Raw genomic sequence first — 27,467 nt, forward strand, 5'->3', positions numbered from 1 at the left:
TTGTTTCCTTTTATCCTTGTTTTCTTTTTTACTGTTTGGAATTAATTGTGTTAATCTCGCTATCAGATGGACTAATACGATGTACTTGATGACAATAACAAAAATAGAAATCCATGAGGAAAATAAACAAATGTAAAAAAGTATTAGAACATTTCCATTTTTCTTGTTTCTTAACTTGCAAGGTAATCTAAAACAAAAATAGAAGTTGGAACTATATAATTAACCAGGTTAAGCTAGGAAACAATACTCTACATGCATGGCGACACATCTTTTTTGTTTTTTCACGCAATTGATAGGGGGAATTCATGAATTCGAAACCCTAGGTCCAAGAATCAGGGTGCATGTTCAAGAAAAACACGAGTCCCCTATTCGTTAATGTCTATATGTTTTTTACTAAATTGTTTCATTTCTTAAAACTAATTAAGCCTTTAAAGATTATTTTATCAATCGTGCGCCCCTCTATTACTTTGTATAAGTTGTTTTTACGGTGGCGTTAGTGTTTGTTACTTGAATATATAGCTCGACAAAGACAATTAATCTCTTAGTTTAGTCATCTACACACACTTGAGTTTATTTCCTTGATTCCCAAATTCTTAAATTTTGTGTTGCGTTTTAAAATTTGATTTTACACTCTACGTACTTATTATCTGATAAGTAATGATAAATAGATACCAATTTTTTAGATTACATTTACAAATCATTAATAAAAAAATAAGTACACAAACACAACGTATTTGAGTATCTACCACTCACTATAAGTAGTTAGCAAATAAAAAGAAGAATAAAAGAAAGATATTTAAAATATTATCCAAGATTAATTAAGTTCATTGCGGTGTCCTAAACCAATTTGACCAGATGCTATGCGATAATTTAAGTCGTGCAAACAAATCTTTTGAATTTTCTTATGATTTGATGACTCGACACGTACCACCAATGACAATGCGACGTGACAATCCCTTTCATATCTTCAAGCCGATCATTCTGACTAGAGCACAATATTGCTAACCTTGACAAGTTTGGACATCAATACGAAATTCACGCCAAACCTAATCTCCTTTTTTTTTTTTTTTTGATTTAGTAAAGGATCAAAGAGCTCAAGCTAGCTTGCTTACTTATTGCTTGCTCTAAGATTTCGAAAGAAAAACTAAAACTCCATTAACCAGATATAATGGAACTGTTTTCTTTCTATTATTTCCTCTATGCATGCCTGTGTGTGTCCCTATTTTATCAACCAACACAGGCTCAGCAGGAATACCTCAACAACACACACTTCAACTGCTCCAGTAACCCTGCCATATCAAAAGGGTACCTCTGTGATGGCAGTGTCAAGTCCTGCCAGTCCTTCGTCACGTTCAGATCGCGGCCACCCCATGACACCGCCATCAGCATCGCCCCTCTCCTCGCCTCCGAAGCCTCAGAGATTGCCTCAGTTAACAAAGTTTCAGCAAGTGACAAGATTCCAAGCAACAGGTTGGTTGTAGTTCCAGTTTCTTGTTCATGTTCGGGCAATATCTTCCAGCACTTCTCTCCTTACACCGTGACAGAAGGCGATACGTATTATTGGACGGCCCTCGGCACTTTCCAAGGCCTGACTACATGTCAGTCTCTGATAGGTCAGAATTACTACGACCCTGAAGAGATTCCGGTGGGAGCAGTGTTAACAGTTCCGGTGAGATGCGCTTGTCCAAGCGAAAATCAAACTGCAGAAGGGATTACATCCCTGCTGACATATATAGTAGCCATGAACGATACAGTTACAACAATCGGAGAGATGTTTGGGGTCAACAATCAAAGTATACTGGAGGCAAATTTGTTGTCACGGGACAGCATTATCGACCCTAATACAACTGTTCTTGTTCCCCTCAAAAGCAAGAAATGCCCTACTTCTGATGGTAATTTCGTTGCAGATGGGAGTATCCTAGAAAATGTCGATTGCATTCGCAACGGCAAAAAGTTTCCGGCAAAGTTGGTCACGCTGCTAGGTATATATATCTATCCTCTATATCTTACACAGTCTAGCAGGCCGACGTACAAAAATGCATCGATGTAATTAGTAGTAAAATTATTCATTACATGTCGTATTTTATTTTGTCACGTTTCAAATGTCGGACTTTACATTCTTCTAACAACTATGTCTGTGTGTAGTACTCGAATTTTCAACTTGACGTGAGCTAATTGGTTTTTTCTTTGTTGTCTAATTTACTTGACAGGTATTGGGATTGGGTTTGCATTCATATGCGTGTTCCTTTTATGCTACTATTTATATCAATGCCTGAAGAGAAGGAGAACCAAAACCCGTAAGGAGAAATTTTTCAAGCAAAATGGGGGCTTCCTGTTGCGAGAAAAATTCTCATCTTATGGAATTAGTAGCAATGCAAAACTATTTACTGCAGAGGAGTTGGAGAGAGCAACAGATAACTACAACAAGAGCCGGTTTCTAGGGGAAGGAGGTTATGGCACAGTTTATAAAGGGATGTTACCTGACGGTACCATAGTAGCGGTTAAAAGGTCGAGGGCGATAGACGAAAATCAGATTGAGCAATTCATCAATGAAGTTGTCATTCTAACTCAAATCAATCATCGAAACATCGTGAAATTGCTTGGTTGTTGCTTGGAGACGGAGGTTCCATTGCTAGTATATGAGTATATTTCTAATGGAACTCTCACCCATCATATCCGTCAGAAGAAAGACTCCACCGAATCATCACTTTCGTGGGATTACCGTTTAAGGATCGCTTGTGAAGTTGCCGGAGCAATAGCTTATATGCACTCAGCAGCTTCAATCCCCATCTATCATAGAGACATCAAGTCGTCTAACATACTTCTAGACCATAACTACAGTGCTAAAGTATCCGACTTTGGGACTTCCAAATCAGTTCCCCTTGACAAAACTCACTTGACGACACAAGTACAGGGGACTTTCGGGTACATGGATCCCGAGTACTTCCAATCTTGTAAGTTCACAGACAGAAGTGATACCTATAGCTTCGGAGTTACGCTCGTGGAGATACTAACTGGACACACCCCATATTCTTTTGCAAAAGATGAAGGAGAAAACCTGGTTGCATCATTCATTTCATTGACGAGGGAAGATGAACTCGTTCAGATTTTGGATCCTCAAGTGGCTAGAGATGCAGATGTTGAGCAAATTCGCACGATTGCAGAGCTTGCAAAGCGGTGTTTGAGGCTGAATGGGGCAAAGAGGCCTAGTATGAAAGAGGTATCAACAGAGTTGGAAGGATTGAGGAACGCTCAAAGATGCCATGAAACGTTCCAAGAAGATCCTATAGAGCAAAGCATTGATTTCCCCATGGAAATTGAATCTGCATCGCTTTGAATTCGAAACACAACTATTTTAATTTGCTTCCCTAGTTTTTGGTAGTTCCATTCAGTACGATGTAACCGGGATTTGTAAGTTAATATTTTGTTGAAATTTAGCAAAGTCGTATCAAATTTTTTAAATTTCTGAAGCTGCGGTCTAGTAGTATTATACTTCTATTAGTGGAATTACAGAGACTAAAACTCGTTAACAAATTGCCTGACTAACAAACTGTGTACACCACCTTTGTACGGCTTCCCGTAAACAAACAGATTTCCACCTGCCAAGCTACCTACGATCATCAGATATAGTCTCTTCAGAAGAACCATCGCTGGCTATAATAATTACGTCTTCTTGTTTACCGTCACGACGAGAATGATCCCTTCTCTGTTTCCCCGTCCCAAGTCCTACCGATGAGTAGTTGAAAAGAGGAGCATTTACTCTTAAACCACCACATGTAACCTTCATTTCATTCCTTGGTGCCAAATGTGATTCCCGACGATCAAAACCAGCAAGGGTGACATTCAACCTGTCTGAATGAGCAATTGATGAAACAGTTGAAGGCACATTTGGGGGTGGAGAAGCAACAGCTTCTCTGAGCCAGTGGGGCAAATTTCCCTGTGCTCCAGTGCAAGTTGTGGGGACATCAGTCGATAATAACTCACCCCTCCGAATTCTTCTACTTCTATTTAGAATACTAAATTCATCATCTTCATGTGTGTCCCTTCCCATTTCAAAACGTGATGTCCTCTTTGTGTAACCAAGAGGCCTCCGGTGGTTTTCATTGCCATTGTTGCAAGTATAAGCCGACTTGAATAGTGGCCTCCTCGAGACATCACCTCCTCTACAAGCATCAACATCGCCAAGTGAAACTTGGGTCATGTCTGCTGTATTTTCTTTCCATATTCCTCTTTTTGGACCCGAGAAATAGTTGCATCCCAATTGGGGAACACAAATGCCACTAAAAAGTTTTGATTGTTCCTCTTCCCACTGCTCAGCTAAGTCCCTTTCCACCCTCCGTGGTGAGAAGTGCAATCTTGGATCCCTTAACATAGCATTCCAATTGTCCCGTCCATATCTTCTCACGCCCATCCATAGAAAATCCAACTCTTCTTCAGACCACATGGTATTATATGGCATATATTTGTCATGAAAACCACCCTTTTCATTCAAAGCTTTTACTTGGCTTACTACACTGTCATACATAAGCTTGTGCCTCAAAACTGATGATAAACGGCTTGAAGAAGATTGGAGCGCTGCATCTCGGATGAATTCTCTTGTTCCAATGATGGAGTTCAAGAAGGGAGATGTATTGAAGCAGGTATTGGCAGCACATCCTGCAAATACAGGTTTTTCTGTTAAGGATGGACCCAAAAACATAGGAGATCCTTGTTTTGGTTGATCATGTTGGCCTCCCAACTGAAGAACTTTTCTCCGTTCTGTAGCTATAGAAGCAACTACCTCAGGATGTGTTATCACAGGGCAAAAAATGTCACTGGTTTTTTCTTCTGGAAACAGCTGAAATGATATAAACTAAAATTATTTGGCAGGCAAACTAATCCCAAATATTCAAACAAGAAGACTTTCAAAACGTACCTGCAGACATTTATTTTTGGAAGTATATTCCTCGGAAATCAGAGAACCAACTTTATCATCATCATCTTTGCCTCTGGCACCAACTTCTAAAAATTCAAATCTATCTCTGTGTAATTGTGAGGCTTGAGTTTCCACTCTTCCAGTTCTCTCAGCCAACATTTGTGGAGGAGACAGTTTATGTAATACAGCGGCATGATTTCTGCTAGTAGAATCCAACGAGTCCCCCACAGTTTTTGGCACATCAGCGTCAGGTTGCTTAGCAGGACTCAAGTTTAAGTCAAAATTGCAGTCCACGGTGCCGCATGAATCTGCTAGTAAGAATGTCTTGTCAGTTAAAATGGAATGTGAATTAATAGTGTTACTGGTTCAATAATGCATGCCTAGAAATTTATGAAGTCTTACCAGTTGGGATAACAGACAGGTCCAAGTAAGGAAGTGATCTGCCTAAACGAGGGATTTCTGTCGCTTTAAGATCATCACTTGACAAAACTTGAGCTTCGTCTATGGAGTGCTTCAAATCTGTCTCATGATTTACTGAGCAGTTTTCAGGGGAAGTTTCGTCACATGAAGCGGCATTAGCACAAACAGAATTACTCAATTTGGTTACCAATGAGCAATTGTTTTCCACAGGCACAGATTTTCTTTGTATATCAGACTTATCTGTATCCTTTCTTCTTTTTTTCCTTCGGCAGAAAGTAATCAACGCGGCAGTCGACTTGGTCTGCACAGCTGAATCACCACATGAGTTGTCTACCTTATTTTTAGAGAGTGAATCAGTGTCTTCCAGGTTTGATACATTCAATCTTAGTGATATACCAACACATTTAGAGCCACTTTTTCTTTCAAATGATGATGATGATGATTTCGGTCGGACAAAATCAGTAGTCATTTCAGTGGCATTCCCTGTCAACCTGCAAACTAACCTCCCTCCAACATTACTATCATCAACCAACGCTTCACTATTAGTATTTGAGGATGAGCCAACTTTCTGGTGACTTGACTTATTCTCCAATGATAGGTCCATAGAAGACGATCCATACGCATCCCTTTCGGAGGGACCCTCATTGAGACTTGTCAGAAATTTATGGGAATTAATTGTCAATTGTCTCGGCTCAGATACTTTAACTTGTTTCTTATCCTCCAGTCTGCTATAGTCTTTGGCTGAACGCTCTTCAATCAAATGAACTTGCAAGTCTTCTCTACATGGAGAAGTATCACTCGGAGCAACAAAAAGAGCATCATGGCACTCATGTCCCTCTACAAGATCTTTTCTTGATTGCCGCTTTCGCTTGTACGTTAAAATCACGTTGGTCCCTGACATTTAAGCTTCTCAAGAGAAATCTTGCAGCAATTCCAAACCTTAAGACCCCATCCAAAAACACACTTCTACAACACGAAATATCTAGTTCTTCCACTATTCATTAACATTTACAACACAGAAAAACCTGCAAAAGTTAAGGAAGAAGATCTAGTTAACTAAAAAGCAATTTAAAACTCATAAAACACAAGTCAATGACAGATGAAGGCAAAAGATAGATTCCCATTCTATTCCCAAATGGTGATCAGTTTCATAGGGACTGCAGCAGATACCAATGGTACTTGACATTTATAAGCGCTAATATTTGCTAGCTAAAAGCATTTAAATTTGAAAAAAGAAAATCTGTTTAGAATAGTTAAAAACGAGATTTTTGTTCCCACTTCTACTTTTCATATATTCCGTCTCTCTTTTTTCTTCATAGTAATGATATTCATTGTCATCAAACATAGGCCCTATAGTCCATGCCTCCATGTAGAATTCGACTACTTTACTGTAAATCCTTAGTTCTATATGCTAAGGAAGAGCTGCCAATTCAGAATTTATCCAAATCCAAAACCGAAACACGCACACTTACGCTACCCAGCACACGAAAACCATACCTGTTTCCAAACAACACATGCTATACCAAATTAAAACCCATATAACATTCCAATAACACAACTTTTACTTTAATATTCCACTTTGAATTCATGAACTTCAAGGAAAAGCTCAAAATTCAACCAAGAACATAACTTTTACTTCAAGGGAGAGCTGGAAATTCAAAATTTATCCAAATCCAAAACCGAAACACACAAACTTACACTACCTAGCACACGAAAACCATACCTGTTTCCAAACAACACATGCTATACCAAAGTAAAAACATAAAACATTCCAAGAACACAACTTTTACTTTAATATTCCACTTTGAATTCATGAACTTCAAGGAAGAGCTCGAAACTCAACCAAGAACACAACTCTTACCTCAAGGAAGAGCTAGAAATTCAAAATTTACCCAAAACCAAAACACACACACTTACACCACCTAGCACACGAAAACCATACCCCTTTCCAAACAACACATGCTATACCAAATTAAAACCCATAAAACATTCCAAGAACACAACTTTTACTTTAATACTCCACTTTGAATTCATGAACTTCAAGGAAAAGCTCAAAATTCAACCAAGAACACAACTTTTACTTCAAGGAAGAGCTGGAAATTCAAAATTTATCCAAATCCAAAACCGAAACACGCACACTTGCGCTACCTAGCACACGAAAAGCATAGCTGTTTCCAAACAACACATGCTATACCAAATTAAAAAAACATAAAACATTCCAAGAACACAACTTTTACTTTAATATTCCACTTTGAATTCATGAACTTCAAGGAAGAGCTCGAAACTCAACCAAGAACACAACTCTTACTTCAAGGAAGAGCTAAAAATTCAAAATTTACTCAAAACCAAAACCGAAACACGCGCACTTACACTACCTAGCACACGAAAACCATACCTGTTTCCAAGCAACACATGCTATACCAAATTAAAACCCATAAAACATTCCAAGAACACAACTTTTACTTTAGTATTCCACTTTGAATTCATGAACTTCAAGGAAGAGCTCGAAATTCAACCAAGAGCACAATTTTTACCTTAACCAAAACCCAACACAAAAGCATACCTGTTTATAAACTAAACATGCTCCACCAAATCAAAACCCATAAAACATTCCAAGAACACAACTTTTACTTAAATATTCAACTTTGAATTCATGGACTTCTCTCTAAGCTTACAAAATTGCAGAGAACTCCATGTCCTCTGGCAATTCGAGGGCGATTTACACACATTTTCTCACATGGGTTTGCTAATTAAACACCCAAAATGTTCCATTGAGCAGCCAAGCATCATTCCCGTTTAAATTTTCTAAATTTGTTTTTGTTTTCCAGCATTAACCTCGTTTTCCACGAAGCAATTGAAAAATTACCTCATTTTTCAAGAAGCAATAAAAGGAAAATTCTGCAATTTCCACAGACAAACATACACTTGAATAGAAAGCATCAGATAAAAAAAGGGAGATGGATCAAACCGGAGCTCAGCGAAAAAAACGACGTCGAAGCAGTGCACCCACCGCCGGTGAGACCTCTGTTTTTTGTAGAAAAATTTGAGTGCTTTGCTGTTCCTCAGTAGAAAGGCAGAGGGGAGAGAGAGAGAGAGCATCTATCAGTGAGTGTGAAGTGACAGAGTGACTCATCGAAACGTTTCTTCTTTTTTCGTCTTTTTCGGCTTCTAATTTTAAAAGTCTCCCAACCACGAGAGAAGGAACACAGTGACTTTTTAATTTAATAATATAATATAATATCTAATTAAATTTATTTTATATAAATTGCTCTCTTATATTAAAGAATGATTAATATCACGTTTAATGTGAGTTCAAAAAGTACAAAAAATTGTACACTATACATAGATCAACGTATGATAAATTATTAATGTGAAAGAACATCCACTTAACGATCATGATAGGGTATACTACGAGCTCATTTGAAAGTATTTTTAAATAATTAAAAATGCTTTGAGTGAAAAAGTTTTTTAAAACCAACTTTTAGTAAAAATTTAAGTGGATTTTAAAAAAAACATTTTTAAGGGCTTTTTGCAAAAAATACATATCTAACATTCGGTCAAAAAACACATAATGCTTTTGGAACTCAAAATCAATTTTATTAAAAGTGCTTTCAGACATTTTAAAAGCACTTTTAAGGAACCCTATAACGGTGACATATTATGAAAATTGTAGAATAGATATATAATATTGTATACCAAACGTCAATGGATATACTATCCTCAATATCGTGAGAATATGCTCATGTCATATAAATTTGTTCTCTCTATCTTGCACGGTTTAACATTAGTTTGATGTAGTTTAGTCAAAAGTGATGTTATCCACACACTCATTTTTACCTCCTACACACCCTTTATTAATTTTTGTGATTTAATTTTTTTCGATTCATTTGATCCGATAGTTAAAAATGAAGAGTCATCATATATATATACATATATACATATATAGGTATGTGTGTGTGTGTGTGTGTGTGTAAAACAACGTGCACACATTAACGTCCAAACTAGATGAAAATAACCGAAAACCATGTAAGGTTGGTTCCTACTCAACCAGTAATCATCTGCCTAAGTACACAAATTGCTCTGAATATTTGAATTTAGGCTAGCTTCTTGCCATTGAACAATGAGAGTTCAACCCCAAGAAAACGTGTCAAAGTAGAGCTCAAAACTTTCACAGAACACTGTGCGATACAAATTACAGACGATTTATACATCATACAAGTTTTCAACTTTTTTCCCCAGAGTGCTGCACCCGGACAGCTGAAATCCGATCGTGTAAGCGGGACTCAAATGCATCAGTATGTAACTTACATGTATGGGAGGAGAGAAAAAAGGAGGCTCAATACTATGAAGAGGTACACTTAAGTAAGATATAGAAAGAAGAAGAGGGCAAGGGAGAAGGGAGAGAGATGTAGAGGTTAGATTTAACGATGTAAAGGCAATATGCCCCATTGGTGCAGAAACCCTTCCCCGGTGGTGACTTCTAGGACCAGAAGAACCACCACTGCCAACATAGCTGCTCTTCCGTTCCAAGTCTCGGCACTTTTTGTCCAACCCCATTCCCAAACTGTCACAGGTGCCGGTAGCTCCCTACGCTGTGAATCATATGTCGCTAACAACTCTTCCACACTCCCAAGTGGAACTAAAGACTGCAATAAAATACCCGAAACCACCATCCAAAGACAAACAAATGAAAACTGATACTATAAAACAGCAGGGGCAAACAAATGAAAACTGATACTATTAAGTCAGCTTCTGCCACCACCCATGCACTCAAGCACGCAGACGGCACACACAACACAACATTGTTCAGGAGAGAGTTTACCTGTCGAGCTTCAATATGTGAGACTGCCATAGCTCCAACATATGGCAAGCTCTCAATCACCGCGTCTGCCAAGTCGGAAATGAAGGTGGGTTCACATCCTAGTGCAGGAACACGCCCCCAGACATCTATACCAGATTTCAGAGCCAATTCTTTGTACTCAACATCGATTTCTTCTAGAGTTTCAATATGCTCACTGACAAAGCTGTGGATCAGGCATCAAACTTTAATGACACGGAACTAATTTCCACAATTCATACGTATGTTCGAATGTGGAAGGGGTTTAATGACACGGAACTAATTTCCACAATATGAGAGAGTATGCAGTTAATATACAGCTAGCAATGGGGGAAACAAACGATGACAACAATTACCTTATTGGGACTGCCAGCAACCTTTTAACTCCCTTCTGCCCAAGCTCAATTATTGTCTCATCCGTGTAAGGTTTTAACCACTCCACAGGTCCAACTCTGCTCTGTAAGAACATTCACTAACTATCAACCAAGTCACAGAGAATATATCGTGGATGTATAAGACAGATATGGAATAATAAACAAATCTAAACAAAAAATGATAAGTACATGATATTTGAAAAACCTATCCCTATTCATGAAAGCCCTAACGTATCCCTATTCATGTTTCCTAGGATTTATTTAGATATTATTTCTGATTTTGAATTAGTATTTTGTTTTCTTGTTTATCAAGGATCACTTTCTGATGTACTTCTTTAAGAAAAAAAATCTTAAGTATACATGTGCATAAGGGGCTACAACAACTGCTACTTCTTTTATTTACATAAATATATTGTCCAGAATTGCTTTGCACTCTTCCACCTCTCCATCACTGCGGACTCACATGTCACAACTCAATGGCCACTGCATCTGCACTAAGCAAGTTCTAGTTTCCCTTTCTTCTCATATATTATGATGTTTTGATTCGTTTCATGACTCTTCTCTTCATTTGAATGTACTTACCAGATGGTTTGGAATTTAAAAGACAAAAGGAGCTCTAGATAAAGTGAACTTTAACTACTGATAGTTCTAAATGTGAAGATAATTAAAATCAGATCAAATTAAAAGCACAAATGCACCTGATAGGCAAGGGTGTACGCATTAGTTATTTTTCTCGTTTCCAACTCTTCCATTATCAAATCTATGCATTCCTCCATCTCCGCCTTGTATGGATCACCAGCCTCTTCCACATATGCAAGTGGCACCCCATGCGCGCTAAAGAATATCATTACCTGCAATGCACATTACTAAATAAGCACACTAACATTTACAACAGGATGATATGACAAGTAACTTCATTTTGGAACTTCAGTGTCAGTAAGAGAAAAGCTACAGCAGAACAGAAAAAAAATTGAATATCATACCGCACATTTATACACCATAACTGTAGTCTCCCGCAGCACTAAAAACTTGCTACAGTAACACTCAACCGCTAAGAAACCACATCCAAATGTGTCATTTTATAATAGAAGAAAGGAAAGTTACAGCGAGATAGCATGCTTTTTGAGGCAGCCTTGTTTGAAAACTTATGAGCAAACATGGGATAATAAGACAATTCCCAATATACCCCACTAAATAGATATTAAAGGAACCTTTGGTCTGCCATGAGAATTGTAAAACCCTATGAGGTAGTTTTTCTTTCATTTAGTTCAAAATGCAGGATAAGTAACTCACTTAGAGACATGAAAATCAATGCAAAAAAGAAGGATTTAACAGTACCTTCTCAGGGCTGTCAAAACGCTGAAGCTCTTTTTCAATCAAATTTGCCATTGCTGTTATGTACCCTTCACGCTGGTACCAAGATGGTATAACTGTGTGCTGCATGTTGACAAGATATTCATCCTCCCTGATGAACTTATCGGGTCAGTTTAAAGATTATAATTTGAGGCACTGATATGGGAAAACATAGTTAGAGTTAGACATCACCGGAATATACTCTCCAAGAGCCGAAGGCTTGAACCACTAGTCGATATTGAAAATTGCGGATAAAGTGGAAGGACAACAAGTTTTGTAATTCCATCTCTTTTTATCTACAACATATTTTTAAAATCAATAACCAGATCCATGAACTTTTAACCCCAATCAAAAATCTAAATCTCATAACACATTTGCATGTTACCTGTGGACTTAACCCAAGACTTGGCAACAGTGCGGAACAACCATAATTATTAAGTGGCACCATAGTTAAAGACAGAAGAGCATGTCTCAAGTAATTTGTGAAGCAAAAATTGAAGTGGAATGATTCAACAAGAACTATATATTTGTTTATTGTACAAGACAACGTAAACTATAATAAGTACATAACTCTGATATCATTGACAGATACATCGAAAATCAAGATGAAAGCATACCAAAATACCTCTTCTATAGCTTCTTCAGTAAATGGATGCCAATAACGCATTCCCACGTACACTTTTGCCGAGACATCCTTCGCATAAAGGGCCTTCCTCAACTCTTCTGCCTGAATGAAGAAAAGAGAACCAAATGAAATTCAGATTAGACAGCATTTCCATCAAGCTCAAAGCGCTACACTTTCTACGATATGCATGCAATTTAAGTTATTTAACAGAACTTGAGGTCAATGTGAAGAGAAAGTTAGAGAGTTCATGCCTGTGCATCAGTTATTCGTCGCAGAGGAGAGCCGCCACCAATGGAGGCGTAGCCTTCTTTACTCTTTGGCGCCCTCAGTGCGGATATAAACTGCGCCAATGGCTTCTGAAGAAACCGAAACAACCTTGGCAGTCTAATGATATCCTGCCCATTTTTCCACACACATTCAAAATCACTACCCAATACAATAAGTTTCAATTTAAATCCACACATTAAAGTTACTAAATTCAAATTCACACACTTAAAATTTACTAAATTCAAATTCACACACTTTAAAGTTACTAAATTCAAATTCACACACTTAAAATTTACTAAATTCAAATTCACACACTTTAAAGTTACTAAATTCAGAAATTAAACTCAAAAAATCCCGAAAATAAAAGCCCGAGGAAGTTACCGGGTCGGCGAAGAGGTTAAACAAGAAGGGCTGGACGTCGTCGAGAGTCTCGGGCCCACCGAGGTTAAGCAGCAAGACTCCGACTTTATCATCGCCGTTGATCGGCGTCGTTGCAATATCCAAAGTTTCCGACGCCACCAACGCCTTTAGCGGTGGCAGGGATTTCCGAAGCGAGCTCTTGGAGAGCAGCAGAGCGGATTGCGTCGAGGAGTATCTGGCCACGACGCAATTTCTAGCTGGAGCTGCCAAGGTGTGACTGTGAGAGGCACAGAATAAACCTCCGCGCCGCGGAAGGCGGTGGTCGACGGAGGAGGAGATTGTCCACGGTAGCCTTGCTATGGATTCGGCCGCCATTGTTCGAGGCCTCGACTGAGAGTGAGAGGGCAAGTTGCAGAGTGTACAGAGCAGAGAGAGAAGAACAAGCGGTAGGCGTTTGGCTATGGGTGCTGAGTGCGCCGTTAATACACGTGGCGTGCTTGGAGCCACTCTCACTCACTCTCTCTCTCACTTCTGAGGATTTGAATCCCCATTCAATCGGGTTTGAATCGGACCCGTGACGCTCCCATCATTTAATCCTACCCGGATTCGCGGTAAGAAAAAAAAGGACTTTTTAACTTTAATCCTTTAAGAAAATTTGAAATTTAAGATAAATCTAGTGTTAGATTACATATTGATTATAATCCCTTAATGTATTTTTAGTTCGAAATAATTGGTGAGTATTTTATTTAATGTCTCACATTAAGGGCGATGTATTCAATTGAGAATTTGAAAGACTTTAATGGATTTTTATAGAGTTTAATTGATTTGTATAGATTCCATATAAAATTTTGATCTAATTCTCTCAAAATCTTTTAGGGAGAGGTGAGATTTATGGATGCTTAAAATACACTACGAAATCTCTCTAATTCTCTTTAATTCCTCAACTTTCTCAAATTCTTTAAAAATCAATTTCTAATTGAATACACATGTAATGTTATAAACTTCTTTAAAATCCTAATTGAATACACCCGGATTTCTAAGGATTTAAATAAACTATCTTAAAATTCTAATTGAATACACTTTGAATTTCAGAGAATCACTTAAAATCCTAATTGAATACCCCTAGATTCATTAAAAGAATTAAAATCACTCAAAATCTCAATTGAATACAGTACACTAAATATTTAAAGTTATTAATATACAAATTTTAAATTTTTTTTTTTTTACCAAAAAAGAGTTTTTAATTTATTAATTTTATTTAACATTCTTCAAACTTAAAAGACTCAATTAATGTACCTATATGTGTGTACCGAAATGTATTATATTGAACTAATGTATTTAAATGTTAGTACTGAAATATATATACCAAAATATATGCACAAAAATGTATTATATTAAATTAATGTACCTAAATATGTGTACCGAAATGTATTATATTGAATTAATATACCTAAATGTTTGTATCGAAATGTATATACCGAAATGTGTGTACCTAAATGTATGCACCGATATGTATTAATGTACCTAAATAAAAAAAACAAAGTACATGGAAATATATTGTATAACAAAAATTAATTTATCTAAATGTTTACAATAAAATATATTACGATAAATGAAATGAAAATAAAAATTATTATGAAATAAAATTAATACATTAAAAATTAGGAAGGAAAAGAGAAATAATTAAAAATCAAAATATAATTAATAAATGAGGTTATTAATGTATCAAGAGACTAAAATTAGATTTTGATCTTATTCATAGTTTTAATCCAAAAGTCATATTTATTAAAGATTAAAATGAAGTATTCTGAAGAAAAAATAATAATAATAAATCTAACGAAAAACTCACAGTACTGTTTACTATAATGAAAAACCACATCTTTACACTAAAAAATTAAAGTCCTTATCATTATTTTTCCCTTTTCGTCACTTTCTCTTTTAAGAAAACTAATGAAAATGATTTGAAAACCTTGTATTTTAACTTTTAACGATAAGGACAAAATAAAAGGTAAAGTGAATAGTATCAAAATTAATTTTTTAGTATAAAAATATAATTTTTCGTTAAAATAAATAATACTAAACTTTTTGTTAAAGTTTCCAAAATACGAGCCATTTTTCCCGGTTTGGTCGGTGGTTAAGTCGGGTTTAATACTGTATTTGGCGCCCTCTCGTTAGGATACGTGTCAAGTAGGCAATTCCAACTCTTTTCCCTCCACGTGACATCTCCGACTGCTCCAACAACTCGAGGCAGAAAAAACATTCCGGTACCTTCCCCATTTATCGCCAAACCTCGAGAGAGAATCTATCTCTCGCTGCGAATCCATGATGGAGTCCTCCGCCGACGACCGCCGGAGCCATTCCGGCAGCTCCAGCGACATGTCCGTCTATTTCAAAGCCGAAGTCCCTCCCAATCCTAATGACGAATATGCCACCGCTTCCTCAGGTGCCGTCGTTGCCTTCTTAGTCTTCTTCTTCATAAGCATTGTCTTTTTCGTAATTTTGGTTTCGAATTTGTGGAAAAATGTGGATTTCGTAGGGAAGTTGGAGAGGGATGTGCAAACAGTGAGAAATTCCGGAGAATCATCATCCGCCGTCCGTACATCGTCCGGTTCGAGTCAACTCACTGCGAGCTCAAGATTGAGTCAGAACCAGGCGTTGTCTGTGACTCTCGCCAAGCTCTTCGATCAAAGAACTCCTTTTAGAAAAAAGGTACTGAATTAAAATTTTTTAAGTTTTTCAAATTTAATATTTTTAGAATTTACTACTTGAAATTTCTAGGATTTAATTGGAACTTCTTTGAAATTCTGCAGCGGAAATATATAAAGCAGCTGGCAACAGTGAAAGATGACGGAACGGTGCAATTTGACGTTCCGGGAGATATTAAGCCACAGTATCTGGATTTCGGAACTGGAGCTGCTCACAGTGAAGCAGCTTCTGGTGCAGAAGCTTTCGGCGAAACAGAAGCTGAAGTTCGAGATATTCCTCCGTTGCAAATTGTAATGCTTATTGTCGGCACCCGAGGAGATGTGCAGCCGTTTGTTGCCATTGGAAAACGTTTGCAGGTCTTGCATTGATTTGCTTTTAGCTATTTAGAACTTATCAGTAAAATGTTTCATGATTTTACGTGTAATTAGTTACTTAGCAATGTTGACATCATTTGTGATCTTTTGCTGGATATATGCTCGTGTTCGGGTTTCTTAGTGTTCTCTGCTGGTGATTAATTTTATGATGACAATTGATGTTGTTTCAGTGAAATTTCAGTCGTTTTTCGATTTATTTCTTGGTTTGTACCTGTTCGTTATTGTGAGAAGTGTTCCACGACATTGATTTCTGGATTCAGTGCAACGCTTTGGATTTGCTCACGTTCATTTACTTTCTTATGCGCGTTGTGTTCATATAAGCATAAATAGATATAATTTTTAGTTGAGTACTTTGAAAATTTGACTTTTCATTATGGAAATTTCAGAGGCGATGAGTGAAAAGAAAATATAGCTCTTCTTGCGAAGCTTATCCCTTACTTTATGTGAATTGATGGATGTGTTTGCTTGCAGGAATATGGCCATAGGGTTAGGCTAGCAACTCATGCAAATTTCAAAGATTTTGTCCTTACCACTGGGTTGGAGTTCTATCCTTTAGGTGGAGATCCAAAAGTTCTTGCTGGTTGTAAGTGCAGAATTTGTTTTCTTTTTCGGTGCCTTGCATACTTTAATGATGAGTTTTTGCCTTTTGGTCTGGTTATTTAATCATTTGGTAATTGCTAAAATTCTTATTTTGCAAACTTATTTAGACATTGAGGGTGTAATTTTCATGTACCTTGTTCTCCTTGTTTGGATCATCACGAAATAATCTTGGAAATATAAACACATAAGATTCAGGATCATTTGTTTGTATGTTCCTTAACAAAAAGAAAAAAAAAACACAAATGTAACATGCCCGTCTTATTACGGGTTTTGTATTGATGCAATGCATTTGTTTCTTTACAGATATGGTCAAGAACAAAGGTTTCTTGCCATCAGGACCTTCGGAAATATCAATTCAGCGACATCAGTTAAAGGAAATAATTTTTTCTTTACTTCCTGCATGCAAGGAACCTGATCCCGATTCCAAAGTTCCATTTAAAGCAGACGCAATAATTTCCAACCCACCAGCCTACGGTTAGATTTCATCATCTTATTGTATTTTTTTGGGTTTTCAAGTATCAATGGAATTCTTCAAAAAGTTGAATTTGCCGCGCAATATTTGGCTTTAAGTTCTAAGAGCACAAGGTGTTTGTGTGTTTGTGGTTTTTATTATCGTTGAAATAATTGAAGAATCTTTCATCACATATTGATGTGTTTAAGGCATCTACCACTGACAATGGTGATGGATGCATGGGATCATAGCCTCAACCACTTGAAATGCTCCAAAACTCCCATGCCTATGTTCTTTGGAGATAACAATTACGAGAAGATCTTTATATATTATCTGCATGGTTTACTTTATATCCAAGGAAGAATGAATATTTATGTTGTTTGAAATCATTTAGTAGACTCCTAACTTGGCAAAACACTTGTCCAGGGCACTTTCATGTCGCTGAGGCACTAAAAGTACCGCTTCATATATTTTTCACAATGCCGTGGACGTAAGTGTTGTCTCCTGGGTTAAATCAAATGCTGATATATTCTGCTCAATGATTATCTTGTTGCATATCAATTTCATCGTCCATTGTCCATTTTGGTGTGACATAATTCTCAACCACACACAGTTGATTATTCGGTATATGGACTATTCATTGCATATATATGTACTTTAAACGTACTGATAAAAGAGAGAAAAGCAGCAAATCATGAAATATTCTTTGTTGTTTGATCAATCACTTGATAATTATTTACCTTTTATCAGGCCGACAAGTGAATTCCCCCATCCTTTATCTCGTGTCAAGCAACCAATTGGATATAGAGTGAGTCTCATATGATATCCTTTTCTACCTTACTGATTGTGATTATATTGATGCTTTTGTTTGCCAGGCCTATATTATGTAATTAAACAGATTTTTTTTTTCTTTCCAGCTATCGTATCAAATAGTCGATGCATTAATTTGGCTAGGAATTCAAGACATGATAAATGAGTTTAGGAAGAGAATGCTGAAGCTGAGACCCATCACATATTTAAGTGGAAACTATAGTTCTCCTCCTGACGTGCCCTATGGGTATATATGGAGTCCTCATCTTGTTCCCAAACCTAAAGGTCGTATATTTTAAATCTTTTTCTTTCAGATGAAAACTTTGCATGTATTGACTTGATATGAAGTCACAGATTCTTCGATGTTAAATGAACTGATATTGAATGTCATAATGGAAAATTAATTGGTTAGAATTTCTTGCTGAAGATATGATAGAGATACATGGTCATTTCAAAATACTCATAGTGGTTGCGAACTAGATAAGCTTTGTCATGATACATGGGCCTCTTGTTCCAGAAATAGTGTGCTAATATTATTACACAAGCCTCCTGGAATTTGATTTGATAGCGTAGAAATATACTAGCTTGACCAAATGAGAACACAGTATGCTGATTATTTGCTAATATGCTTTGGTTTTCACTTGTCTGGCAGATTGGGGACCAAAGATTGATGTTGTTGGGTTTTGTTTTCTTGACCTTGCTTCAAATTATGAACCCCCAGAGCCACTTGTGAAGTGGCTTGAAGCTGGTGACGAGCCTGTCTATATTGGATTTGGTAGCCTGGTGAGTTTTTTCTTTGAAGCTTTTTCTATTCATTTTGTTTCCTCCATACACTAAAAAACTACTTGTTTAATTCCAATGAAACCGTAATAGCCAAAACCACACATCACCACCGAGTGATCGCCATCATGTTGGTCCCCCCCAACCAAGAGGCTGTGGGGGTTCTATTCATGACAAATTGTCCACTTTGCTTAGTTGTTCCATATCTGATATTAATGAGACATTTCTAATGCAGAGGATACCCGTGAATTGTATAGTTAAGGTCAGTTGATTGAACATTTATTAAATTGTCTTGCTACATGCTAATGTTTTCCCTTTGTTGCTGTATTGTAACAGCCTCTTCAAGAACCGGAGAAAATGACCGATATTATTCTTCAAGCTCTGGAAATAACTGGACAGAGAGGCATTATCAACAGAGGCTGGGGTGGCCTTGGTAATTGTAAGTCTTGATTCTTTAATAAAACAAGATAAATATATACATATAATATTATATCTATGGTTTTCACAAGCACATTGTTGCTTCTTTACATCTGAAAACCATTATATATTTGTCTTTCCAGCGGTAGAACCAAGTGATTCTGTGTACTTGGTGGACAATTGCCCCCATGATTGGCTATTCAAACGATGCTCTGCTGTGGTAAATTCTAATTTGCTTTTAGACTCATTTTGATTGTTTGAGATTTCACTGCGCGGTGTGCACAACGTCATTCTCTTCTCTCACAGTTGTGCTGAAATGGTATCTCCTTTGCAGTCTGTTGTCATTTGTCATGCATAAGCTGGACACACTTTTTTTGTCGTTGGTTTTCCCCCTTGGTTTAGCGTTTGCGTGTACTTTGTTTGCTTTCCAAATGAACTTGGTTTCAATTGGATATGGAAATTTTAGGTACATCATGGTGGTGCTGGAACAACTGCTGCTGGTCTGAAAGCTGCGGTAACTGATAATACTATTCTTGGGGAATCTTATGTTTGTGAATGATTTAGTGGCTTATATATGGGTGATACTCTTGTGTTCTTTTTAGTGTCCGACTACAATTATACCATTCTTCGGGGACCAGCCATTTTGGGGTGAGAGGGTGCATGCCAGAGGTGTAGGTCCTGCACCCATCCCGGTTGAGGAATTCTCGCTTGACAAGTTGGTTGATGCCATACGCTTTATGTTAGATCCAAAGGTATTTACCGTTTTCTTTTCTAACCTCAAGTGATTCACAAATGTCGATGCTTTGAATTGTCATTTTTTCATGTAAAATTCTCACACCCGCACACGCAGTAGTGTAACAAGTACATAACTTCTCCATTGAAAGGTTAAAGAGTGTGCCGTAGAAATTGCGAAGGCCATGGATAACGAAGACGGGGTCACTGGAGCAGTGAAGGCCTTTCATAGGCACTTTCCTTGCAATAAATTCAATGATGGCAAACCCGATCAGTCATTGCCAGCTAGAAAAGGGTTATTATCTATCAGGAGATGTTTTGGCTATTCCCACACATGGTAAGTGTAGGTTTCTTTAACGTTACACCACCTCCATTGCCTCACCTTCTCCATCGAAAGCATGTTAGTATCTTTTCGCTTGCAATAGTAGAATACTTGTTCGTAATAACAAATCAATGTACTTGTTCTGTTTTGAGATTAACTGATGACAAATCAATCTTATATTTGATATAAATAGTTCACACATTCATCCTCGTGTTGTCGGAACTCCTTCGTAGAGTTTGGTTTGATATTCCTGGATAAATTAGGATATACTTTCATTTTTATGTTTATTTGTTACTTAAATTTACTGGACGATTTAGGGTTCCTAGTTTCCTGGTTGATAGGATTTTCCTTATCGGCTTGGCTGCTGCTTGCTCTCTCTGCATTGGATTGCTTCTTCAGGTTGTGGGTTGGTTTTTGGCTGAGTTCTGATTGCTTTCTGGCATAAAATTTGTGTGTTCGAGTTCCTCGGGTGGGTTCAGTTGCTACTAGGCAGGTTCTGGCTGTTGGCTCTCGCTTGAAATTTAACTTAGCATCTGCTAAAATGTAGTAGCTTCAGATAGACTAGGATCAGGTGACATTTGATACGTTCATCAGTATGTTTCGTCAAGTTAGCTAACTACTGGAGTAAGTCCTCCAGTTCGTCGAGAATTCCGAGCAAATGATCCTCATTCATATGAGAAACAAAGTAGATTGCCAGATTTACAGAGCGCGATGACTCGTTGCGGGACTTTACCAACAATGCTGATTAAGAACTATATTGATGAGTTGAATATGCTTAAAATGCACTATACAAACACATTTTCTTTCTAAGTTTCGCAACCCTTTTCTGTGGCACGACCGCCCTCTCAATTTATAGCATTATCTACAGACCTCACATCGTCGAACGTAAGATTTAACCGAAGCACATCAAACACATCAGAACGTAAAATAATCAAGGATGAGCAGAAGAAACCTCACCTTCCTGACCAACTAAAGAATCCCCTTTTGGGACACCGCCGGGCGTGTCCACTACAAATGAAGGCGTCTCCAATGTGGGAACTATCGGAGGTTTTATCCTCCTAGTGACTGTCATCCTCAACCCTTCCGTCGTGTGAATGGTGGCTCCCGTTGTCATCTTGACCTGCTCGGAGAACCATTCGTTAGATAGAATCATAAAAAACTCCTTGTGGTTCTTCACAACACCACCAACAACTACCGTGTTTAAGAATCACGCTTCGAAAAGCTCCGGTTAGGCTATAAATAATACACGCACGAAACGACACAGGGATACTTGCCTCGGGAGCGCCTAGTGCCATTTGGAAGTTAAATCGTTGAACAAGCATCGAAAGAGCTACAACAGTCTGGCAATCAGCAACGTGAAAGTTTGTAAACGGTCATCGTGAGAAGCATGCAAAAGTAAGTGTTTCTCATTCACCAAGTTCAAATATTTACATTACCTCGAATGTGGCAAACATGTCACCTACGCATTTCCGTGGTCCTCCACCAAAGGGCAAGTAACTGAAACAATAACTACCAGAGTCATTCATCTGTAAAAAGACATAGATACTTTACATGAAACCTCAAGAGAAAATCTAATCCTCAATCCCATCTCAACGAAGATAGCACAGAATAACTTCAAGTAATAATAACAACAAAGTCTTATCCCACTAAGTGGGGTCAGTTGTATGAATCCTAGAACGCCACTGTGGTCGGGTGTTATGCCAAGTCCTCCGTTAGCTCCAAAACAGAATAACTTCAGACGTAACTTAAGAAACTTAACATTTGCAGTAGTAGCCCATTTTATAATTTTATGTCACATTTAAAACCGAGAGCAATGGCATTCCAGTCATACAACCGACCCCACTAAGGCTTGGTGGTGGTGGTTGTTGTATGTTCACATTTAAAGGTTTAATGATACCAGACAGTATCTTGCGACATGAAGCCGATTCATGCAAGAGGCAGAGAGAAAAATTACCGAAAATTTTGGTTCGTCTCATTTGGATTGGGTCCATCTAATGGCCATCTTTCCGGATAAAACTTATCTGCATCATCCCATTGTTTTGGACTGCGATGCAGATTCCAAGTACAAATGAATATATCCTCATTCCTGTAAATGAAAATATAATTAAGGAATTAGTTTTTGCATAGTAATATTCAATGTATGTGTTTTTCTAAAAGCAAGCTTCTCCAATAGTATCAAATAATCCATACATGAAACCCAAAAAAAAACCGTGAATGCTAGGTACGATAATTTCACACTATCAAGGAAGAAAATTTTCTTTTGAAAAATAATATGCTCGTTTAAGAAAGAATATATCAACAGATCCCAGGTATGACCTTTTAATAGGGAAGTCTCCAAGCTTGTCATCCTCAAGAGAACGACGAATTAGCACTGGTGGTTGTGGGTAAAGCCTCAAGGACTACATAGGAAGAAGGAAGGTCAAACCAAAAACAATCAATCGTATTGAAAATTAATCAGAAGGTTAGCCTTCTAGTCATTCTGAGAAAAGATGATCTGCTTACTTCGTTAATCACTCGAGTTGCATACTTGAGTTTTTTCATGTCTTCAATGGTTGGAAATCTGTCGCCCAGAACGGAATCAACCTAAGAACATGAAGTGTTATAATTAAAAAGAAACAGTATGATATAGGCTAAAGTATTTATGACTCCTATCGATTCTTCTTGAAAAAATATGGATGCATTAATATTAAGACATTAACATACCTCCTCTTGAAGCTTGGCCATGACCCTAGGTTCCTGCAGCCAGTAAAAAATTTAGCAAGCACCCGAGATTTACAAGTTGTTGTATTTATGCACTTCAAGTAAAAAAATCCGTATTACGATGTTCTAAAGAATATAAAATTGAGAAATTAGTTCCATTACCAAGCGTCAAATTTGCTACCTTGGAAAGAAGATAAAACGTCCATGTTAAGACTGCAGCTGATGTTTCATGTCCAGCTATTAGCATTGTCATCAAGTCATCACGGAGTTGCTTGCTAGAAACCTACAAACAGTGGAGCAAAATGTTCAACCATATGAGCTAGTGACGAGCATGTCTGATAGTTTGTGGTTACATACATCATCGCCAGATGCCAAAAGGAAATGGAGAATACTAGGATCTTGTTCATTCATGTACTCCTCATGAAACTGTAGCTCTTCTTCGTCTACCATTCTCTGCAGATGACAGATGACAGATGAAAAATGAAAAATAAAGCAATAATGCACCAGATTAGCAGCCTTGCCCAGCCATGTATGATCTTGAAGGAAAATACATACGTGTGAGTGTGATCAGAAACATGTTTTGCCAAACAATTGAGATGGCTTTACCTTGCAAATTGCTATCAAATCATCCAGTGTAGTATTAATTAATTTGAGGGCTGTTGAGACTTTTCTTTGTCGTGGTGAAATGTCTTTCCATATTGGGATCTCCCATACTGGTATTGGTGAAATACTACGATCTTCTGATTCTCTCAGGACAGTGTAAACAGCCTGCTCTAGCCAAAATAGATTGACACCAATAAATGATCATGAGAATCATTGAAGATAAGTGGATGCGAAACAGGAAAGAACCTCGTATAACTGGAACTAAGACAAAAGGAATGGAAAGGAGTACCTCGACGATCCCAGTGTCATTTGTTAATGAATCAAAATCATAATTAAAAAGTGCCTTGCCAATGATATCCAGTGTCAAACGGGAGAAAAGTGACTCCATCTCTACATCTTCCCCATCAGATGCAGCAGCATCTAGCTTTTGGCAAAGCCTGTCTGTAGCTTCTCCGAAGAGATTAATCATAGCTGTTACATACTACAGTTACAAAATAAGAAAATAGATATCAACAATAAGAATTGATCAATTAAACGAAAGTTACAAATAGTTCCTATGTCACGTGTCAAGGTTTACATTTACAGTGAGGTAGCTTCAAATTGCATGAGAAAATGAACAAGCTCATAAGATTCTTATGTGCAGTTTTCTTAATAATCATGTGTGTTTGTTATAAAGAAAGAGCATTATTTTTAATATATGAACAAAATCAGTACGCTCTTCAAACTTTTGAAGATTGGTTACCGTATACAATATTTTAATCTTAGAAACTGCAAGGAACAATTTGGAGGAGTTGCCATTCTAGAGAAAAACTGAATGCCTGGCATCAGAATTTCAAGGTGCACAACACCTTCTCATGCAAGTAACAATTGAATTTCTCGGAATCATTCTAATTCCGGTTTCCATATCAGAGATCTTGGTCATGTTTAATATCCAACTTTTCCCCTGTACTACAAATATAGATATGCAATTTTAAAAGAGGTTTTGTCCTGGGGATGCCTTGCCCGATGGTTTTGCTATTGGAAACATTGAATTTATGAAAACAGAGACATTTTTCCACAAGATTGACAAGGTGCAACTGAAATAGAACGGATAAGAACAAACTACCTTCTGATGCAATGCAGGAACTATAGCACGTCGCCGTCTACGCCATATTTCACCGTCTGCTGGAATGAGACCAGTCCCCATGACAAATTCTAGAATTTCTGCCAAGATTCCCTGTGCACAAAGTATCTATTAATTGAGAGAGGGAGAGAGAGAGGGGGGGAGAGAGAGAAAGAGAGAGAGAGAGAGGGGACAGGAAAATAAATTAACAAATTGATTAACCTTTGAATAAGCCTTTGAATTCTCCCTTAATATATGTTTGGCAATCGCCGGATCAGAAACTATCAAAAAGGACTGCAGCAAGAATCAACAAGTAATCCACTGAGAATAGCAACTTTTTAAATCGGAACAATGCATTAAGTTTGAGGTCTAAATTAGAAATAAAAACCTTTGGTCCAAACGTCAGCCTGTAAATTCCACCATATGTGAGGTAAAGCTCATATAGTGGGATGAAAAAGGCCTCACTTCGAATGGCACTGATCGCTTCTTTTGCCTCTGGAATTTTTGGATAGTCTTCAGGTGCATCAGCCCAGCTGAACAAGAAATCTAGTATCCCCGTAGGAACACCAACCTTCGACAAACCGCTCTTCAATTGAGATGGAAAACTAATTACAACATTCAAGAGACTCAGAGTTACGAATGCATAAACACAAATGTGGATGTATAATAATACAAAAGTAAAGGTTCCCCAGAAAATAATCTACTTCCACAAATCCAACAAAAGAAAGTAATAGACTTTCTTCAGACAACTAAGAACACCAAAAAAAGTTTTCGACTTTTCACCACCAAATACATAACATCTAAGTAAAATTGAACTTATACACCTTGCTTTTGCTATAATTTAGTATAATCAAAATTCATTAAACAAACTACTAAGCAAATTTGATCGAAAGCAGCTGAAACTTCCAAAACAGATCAAAACTAAACGCAGAATTTCAATCACTACTAATCATTTACCCAGATTTCTCCACTGTGAATTCTCCTGAGGCAATCCGAGCAGAAGGCTCGGCGCGCCGCTTCTCTTCCAGCAACCGTTCCTCGGTCTTCACACCGATGTCGACAGAATCAGGCTCTCTGCCATTAGAAGTGGAGCATGTAATCGTGGACAACCCAAACCTTCCTGCAAAACCCACCAAACTTATCAGCTAAAAAAGGTACGAATTAAGCAAAAATAAGCTTAAAGATCGGAACTTTTAGGAGAAATGGACCTCTCTGTTTGGTGGGTCGAAGCCCGTTGGAGTGGAGCTTGGCCTGGAAGGTTTTGGCGGGGACGAACTGCAGCAGAGGAATAGTGGCGGCAGCGGCCATTGGCGGTGTCCCTTCAGCCGTCCGGATTGGAGGTTTAGGAAGAGAGGAAGGGAGGAGGAGGAAGAAGAAGATGATAATCCAGAGGCCAAATATGGCCGTTTTCAAGCGCAACAAGAAGTTGGCAAGAGAGTATCTTTTGGCTGGGTTCGCGGTTAGATACCCGCCCATTAAAATCCAATTGCGTCCGGATTCGGTATCTTCTCAACCACCCATAATTCGGTTTCATTGTCCTGTCTCAAAGTCAAAATATTCTTGTCATTAAGGTATCGTTTGGTATGCAGACGGGACGGGACAGGACAGGACGGAACGGAACGGAGCGGGAGCAAAGATGCCTTCGGATGGAAACAAGGAGGAAGAAGAAGGAGACGGAGAGGTTATAGTTTTGTGTTCCACGGATGTGGAACGAGTCGTTCCAGGGGGGTGAGGTGGAACGAAAATTCACCCAAAACTCATCCCGTGGAACAGCTCGTTCCACCCGTTTTAGGCGCACCAAACGTGGGACGGAACGCCTTATCCCACTCTATTCCGTCCTGTCCCACGTACCAAACGGTACCTAAGGCACTAATCTGTTGTCTTGTTTTGAAACAAACCAAAATTAAATAATTTATTGCAAAGGCCACGGTGGCTAAAATGGCTAGAACGGATGTGTTCCTTACTCCGCATTCGAATTTTTTTAAAAAAAAATATTTTGTAGAGTAAAATTTAGAAGGATAATGTTGGTATACCCTCATCGGGACTTATTTGTCCATCCACTTAAATTAACAAATATTTACTGTTTGAATATTATAATTGAAAATGTGGAAACTAACTTCTCACTCTATATATGAAAAAAGAAGTGATTTTCACATATTATATTGAAATTCTCACTCACTCCTCTTTATTTATAAATATTAAATCAAATAAATCAAACGGACTAATCGGCGAAATTATGCAGAAATGTGCAAAAAAAATGAAAAAAAATGTGTTTATCTTCACAACCAAAAAGGCCACTACCTAATGATATGTCCCTAATGATTATAAAGAGACTATCACCAGTCCCAGAAAGGGGCTAAAAACACTAATTATTACTAAGAACACTATTATTCAACATTGTACACAGAAAAGTATAACTCACTTGTTGATCATCAACCACGTAATGCATTTAACATTGCAAAAAAATCACCATGCATACGTACGTTCTGAATTATAGATGCAAGATGACTATTTGTTATGCAAATTAAACATGCAATCAAATATTCACACGAATAACCAAAATAATTAATTAACCAAAACTCAACTTAATATGTCATCCGAAAATACCAATAAAAACCATGCAATGCAAATACAGTTTCCAGAACACCAATGTATATGATATTGGGTCTCACATCCCTTTCCGGGGTTCTTCATTTTATTACTACTAAATAAAAATCAG

At 37.6% G+C, this 27,467-nt stretch overlaps 5 protein-coding genes across 8 annotated transcripts; 2 read left to right on the forward strand and 3 right to left on the reverse strand.

The window, feature by feature from the left end:
* The first annotated feature begins 1,047 nt into the window (after nucleotides 1-1,047).
* Nucleotides 1,048-3,462, forward strand: LOC103934943 (putative wall-associated receptor kinase-like 16). Its single transcript, XM_009344707.3, has 2 exons — nucleotides 1,048-1,982; nucleotides 2,211-3,462. Exons 1-2 carry the CDS (start codon nucleotides 1,169-1,171, stop codon nucleotides 3,335-3,337), a joined length of 1,941 nt encoding a protein of 646 aa, XP_009342982.2. The 5' UTR covers nucleotides 1,048-1,168; the 3' UTR covers nucleotides 3,338-3,462.
* Nucleotides 3,444-8,512, reverse strand: LOC103930369. Of its 2 annotated transcripts, none has more exons than XM_048577253.1 (4): nucleotides 8,304-8,512; nucleotides 5,318-6,360; nucleotides 4,916-5,226; nucleotides 3,444-4,837 (listed from the first exon to the last, which is right to left on the reverse strand). In XM_048577253.1, exons 2-4 carry the CDS (start codon nucleotides 6,234-6,236, stop codon nucleotides 3,608-3,610), a joined length of 2,460 nt encoding a protein of 819 aa, XP_048433210.1. In that variant the 5' UTR covers nucleotides 6,237-6,360; nucleotides 8,304-8,512; the 3' UTR covers nucleotides 3,444-3,607. The 2 variants fall into 2 exon arrangements, with proteins under 2 accessions (XP_048433210.1, XP_009337970.2); XM_009339695.3 differs by having other exon boundaries at nucleotides 4,916-5,223; nucleotides 8,304-8,509.
* Nucleotides 8,513-9,416: 904 nt separating this feature from the next.
* On the reverse strand, nucleotides 9,417-13,655 carry LOC103930370 (ferrochelatase-2, chloroplastic). The gene is made up of 9 exons (XM_048577254.1): nucleotides 13,173-13,655; nucleotides 12,776-12,919; nucleotides 12,525-12,626; nucleotides 12,092-12,195; nucleotides 11,885-12,011; nucleotides 11,245-11,397; nucleotides 10,529-10,629; nucleotides 10,158-10,359; nucleotides 9,417-9,981 (listed from the first exon to the last, which is right to left on the reverse strand). Exons 1-9 carry the CDS (start codon nucleotides 13,524-13,526, stop codon nucleotides 9,757-9,759), a joined length of 1,512 nt encoding a protein of 503 aa, XP_048433211.1. The 5' UTR covers nucleotides 13,527-13,655; the 3' UTR covers nucleotides 9,417-9,756.
* A 1,686-nt stretch (nucleotides 13,656-15,341) lies between these two features.
* Nucleotides 15,342-21,075, forward strand: LOC103930372 (sterol 3-beta-glucosyltransferase UGT80A2-like). Of its 3 annotated transcripts, XM_048577257.1 has the most exons (15): nucleotides 15,344-15,594; nucleotides 15,688-15,860; nucleotides 15,962-16,213; nucleotides 16,703-16,814; nucleotides 17,135-17,305; nucleotides 17,709-17,772; nucleotides 18,033-18,090; nucleotides 18,200-18,377; nucleotides 18,745-18,875; nucleotides 19,209-19,311; nucleotides 19,433-19,509; nucleotides 19,756-19,803; nucleotides 19,892-20,041; nucleotides 20,174-20,358; nucleotides 20,685-21,075. In XM_048577257.1, the coding sequence occupies exons 1-15, from the start codon at nucleotides 15,474-15,476 to the stop codon at nucleotides 20,770-20,772; spliced, it is 1,911 nt and encodes a 636-aa protein (XP_048433214.1). In that variant the 5' UTR covers nucleotides 15,344-15,473; the 3' UTR covers nucleotides 20,773-21,075. The 3 variants fall into 3 exon arrangements, with proteins under 3 accessions (XP_048433215.1, XP_048433214.1, XP_048433213.1); XM_048577256.1 differs by having other exon boundaries at nucleotides 15,344-15,860; XM_048577258.1 differs by lacking the exons at nucleotides 19,756-19,803; nucleotides 19,892-20,041; nucleotides 20,174-20,358; nucleotides 20,685-21,075 and adding an exon at nucleotides 19,624-19,750 and having other exon boundaries at nucleotides 15,342-15,860.
* Nucleotides 21,072-26,239, reverse strand: LOC103930371 (protein LUTEIN DEFICIENT 5, chloroplastic). Its single transcript, XM_048577255.1, has 16 exons — nucleotides 25,957-26,239; nucleotides 25,706-25,868; nucleotides 25,137-25,353; nucleotides 24,971-25,042; nucleotides 24,752-24,862; nucleotides 23,936-24,127; nucleotides 23,650-23,811; nucleotides 23,401-23,496; nucleotides 23,225-23,326; nucleotides 23,047-23,079; nucleotides 22,846-22,926; nucleotides 22,660-22,742; nucleotides 22,298-22,429; nucleotides 21,780-21,840; nucleotides 21,618-21,683; nucleotides 21,072-21,463 (listed from the first exon to the last, which is right to left on the reverse strand). The coding sequence occupies exons 1-16, from the start codon at nucleotides 26,222-26,224 to the stop codon at nucleotides 21,275-21,277; spliced, it is 2,028 nt and encodes a 675-aa protein (XP_048433212.1). The 5' UTR covers nucleotides 26,225-26,239; the 3' UTR covers nucleotides 21,072-21,274.
* Nucleotides 26,240-27,467: the final 1,228 nt, after the last annotated feature.

The sequence above is a fragment of a genome, unplaced genomic scaffold (genome assembly GCF_019419815.1).
Source record: "Pyrus x bretschneideri cultivar Hongxiangsu unplaced genomic scaffold, Pyrus_bretschneideri_v1 Contig11, whole genome shotgun sequence".
Classification (NCBI taxonomy): domain Eukaryota; kingdom Viridiplantae; phylum Streptophyta; class Magnoliopsida; order Rosales; family Rosaceae; genus Pyrus; species Pyrus x bretschneideri.

Excerpts from the sequence above, each read along its gene's own strand:
- LOC103934943 (XM_009344707.3), top strand. The coding sequence starts at position 1,169 with ATGGAACTGTTTTCTTTCTATTATTTCCTCTATGCATGCCTGTGTGTG. Across the intron at positions 1,983-2,210 it reads AAAGTTGGTCACGCTGCTAG|GTATTGGGATTGGGTTTGCA; the intron begins GTATATATATCT and ends TTTACTTGACAG.
- LOC103930369 (XM_048577253.1), bottom strand. The coding sequence starts at position 6,236 with ATGTCAGGGACCAACGTGATTTTAACGTACAAGCGAAAGCGGCAATCA. Across the intron at positions 5,227-5,317 it reads CCTGTCTGTTATCCCAACTG|CAGATTCATGCGGCACCGTG; the intron begins GTAAGACTTCAT and ends CATTCTTACTAG. Across the intron at positions 4,838-4,915 it reads CCAAAAATAAATGTCTGCAG|CTGTTTCCAGAAGAAAAAAC; the intron begins GTACGTTTTGAA and ends ATATCATTTCAG.
- LOC103930370 (XM_048577254.1), bottom strand. The coding sequence starts at position 13,526 with ATGGCGGCCGAATCCATAGCAAGGCTACCGTGGACAATCTCCTCCTCC. Across the intron at positions 12,920-13,172 it reads TTAACCTCTTCGCCGACCCG|GATATCATTAGACTGCCAAG; the intron begins GTAACTTCCTCG and ends AAAAATGGGCAG. Across the intron at positions 12,196-12,524 it reads CTGAAGAAGCTATAGAAGAG|ATAAAAAGAGATGGAATTAC; the intron begins GTATTTTGGTAT and ends AATATGTTGTAG.
- LOC103930372 (XM_048577256.1), top strand. The coding sequence starts at position 15,474 with ATGATGGAGTCCTCCGCCGACGACCGCCGGAGCCATTCCGGCAGCTCC. Across the intron at positions 18,091-18,199 it reads AGCAACCAATTGGATATAGA|CTATCGTATCAAATAGTCGA; the intron begins GTGAGTCTCATA and ends TTTTCTTTCCAG. Across the intron at positions 18,378-18,744 it reads TCTTGTTCCCAAACCTAAAG|ATTGGGGACCAAAGATTGAT; the intron begins GTCGTATATTTT and ends CTTGTCTGGCAG.
- LOC103930371 (XM_048577255.1), bottom strand. The coding sequence starts at position 26,224 with ATGGGCGGGTATCTAACCGCGAACCCAGCCAAAAGATACTCTCTTGCC. Across the intron at positions 25,043-25,136 it reads GGCTGACGTTTGGACCAAAG|TCCTTTTTGATAGTTTCTGA; the intron begins GTTTTTATTTCT and ends TTCTTGCTGCAG. Across the intron at positions 21,464-21,617 it reads TGGCACTAGGCGCTCCCGAG|GTCAAGATGACAACGGGAGC; the intron begins GCAAGTATCCCT and ends TTCTCCGAGCAG.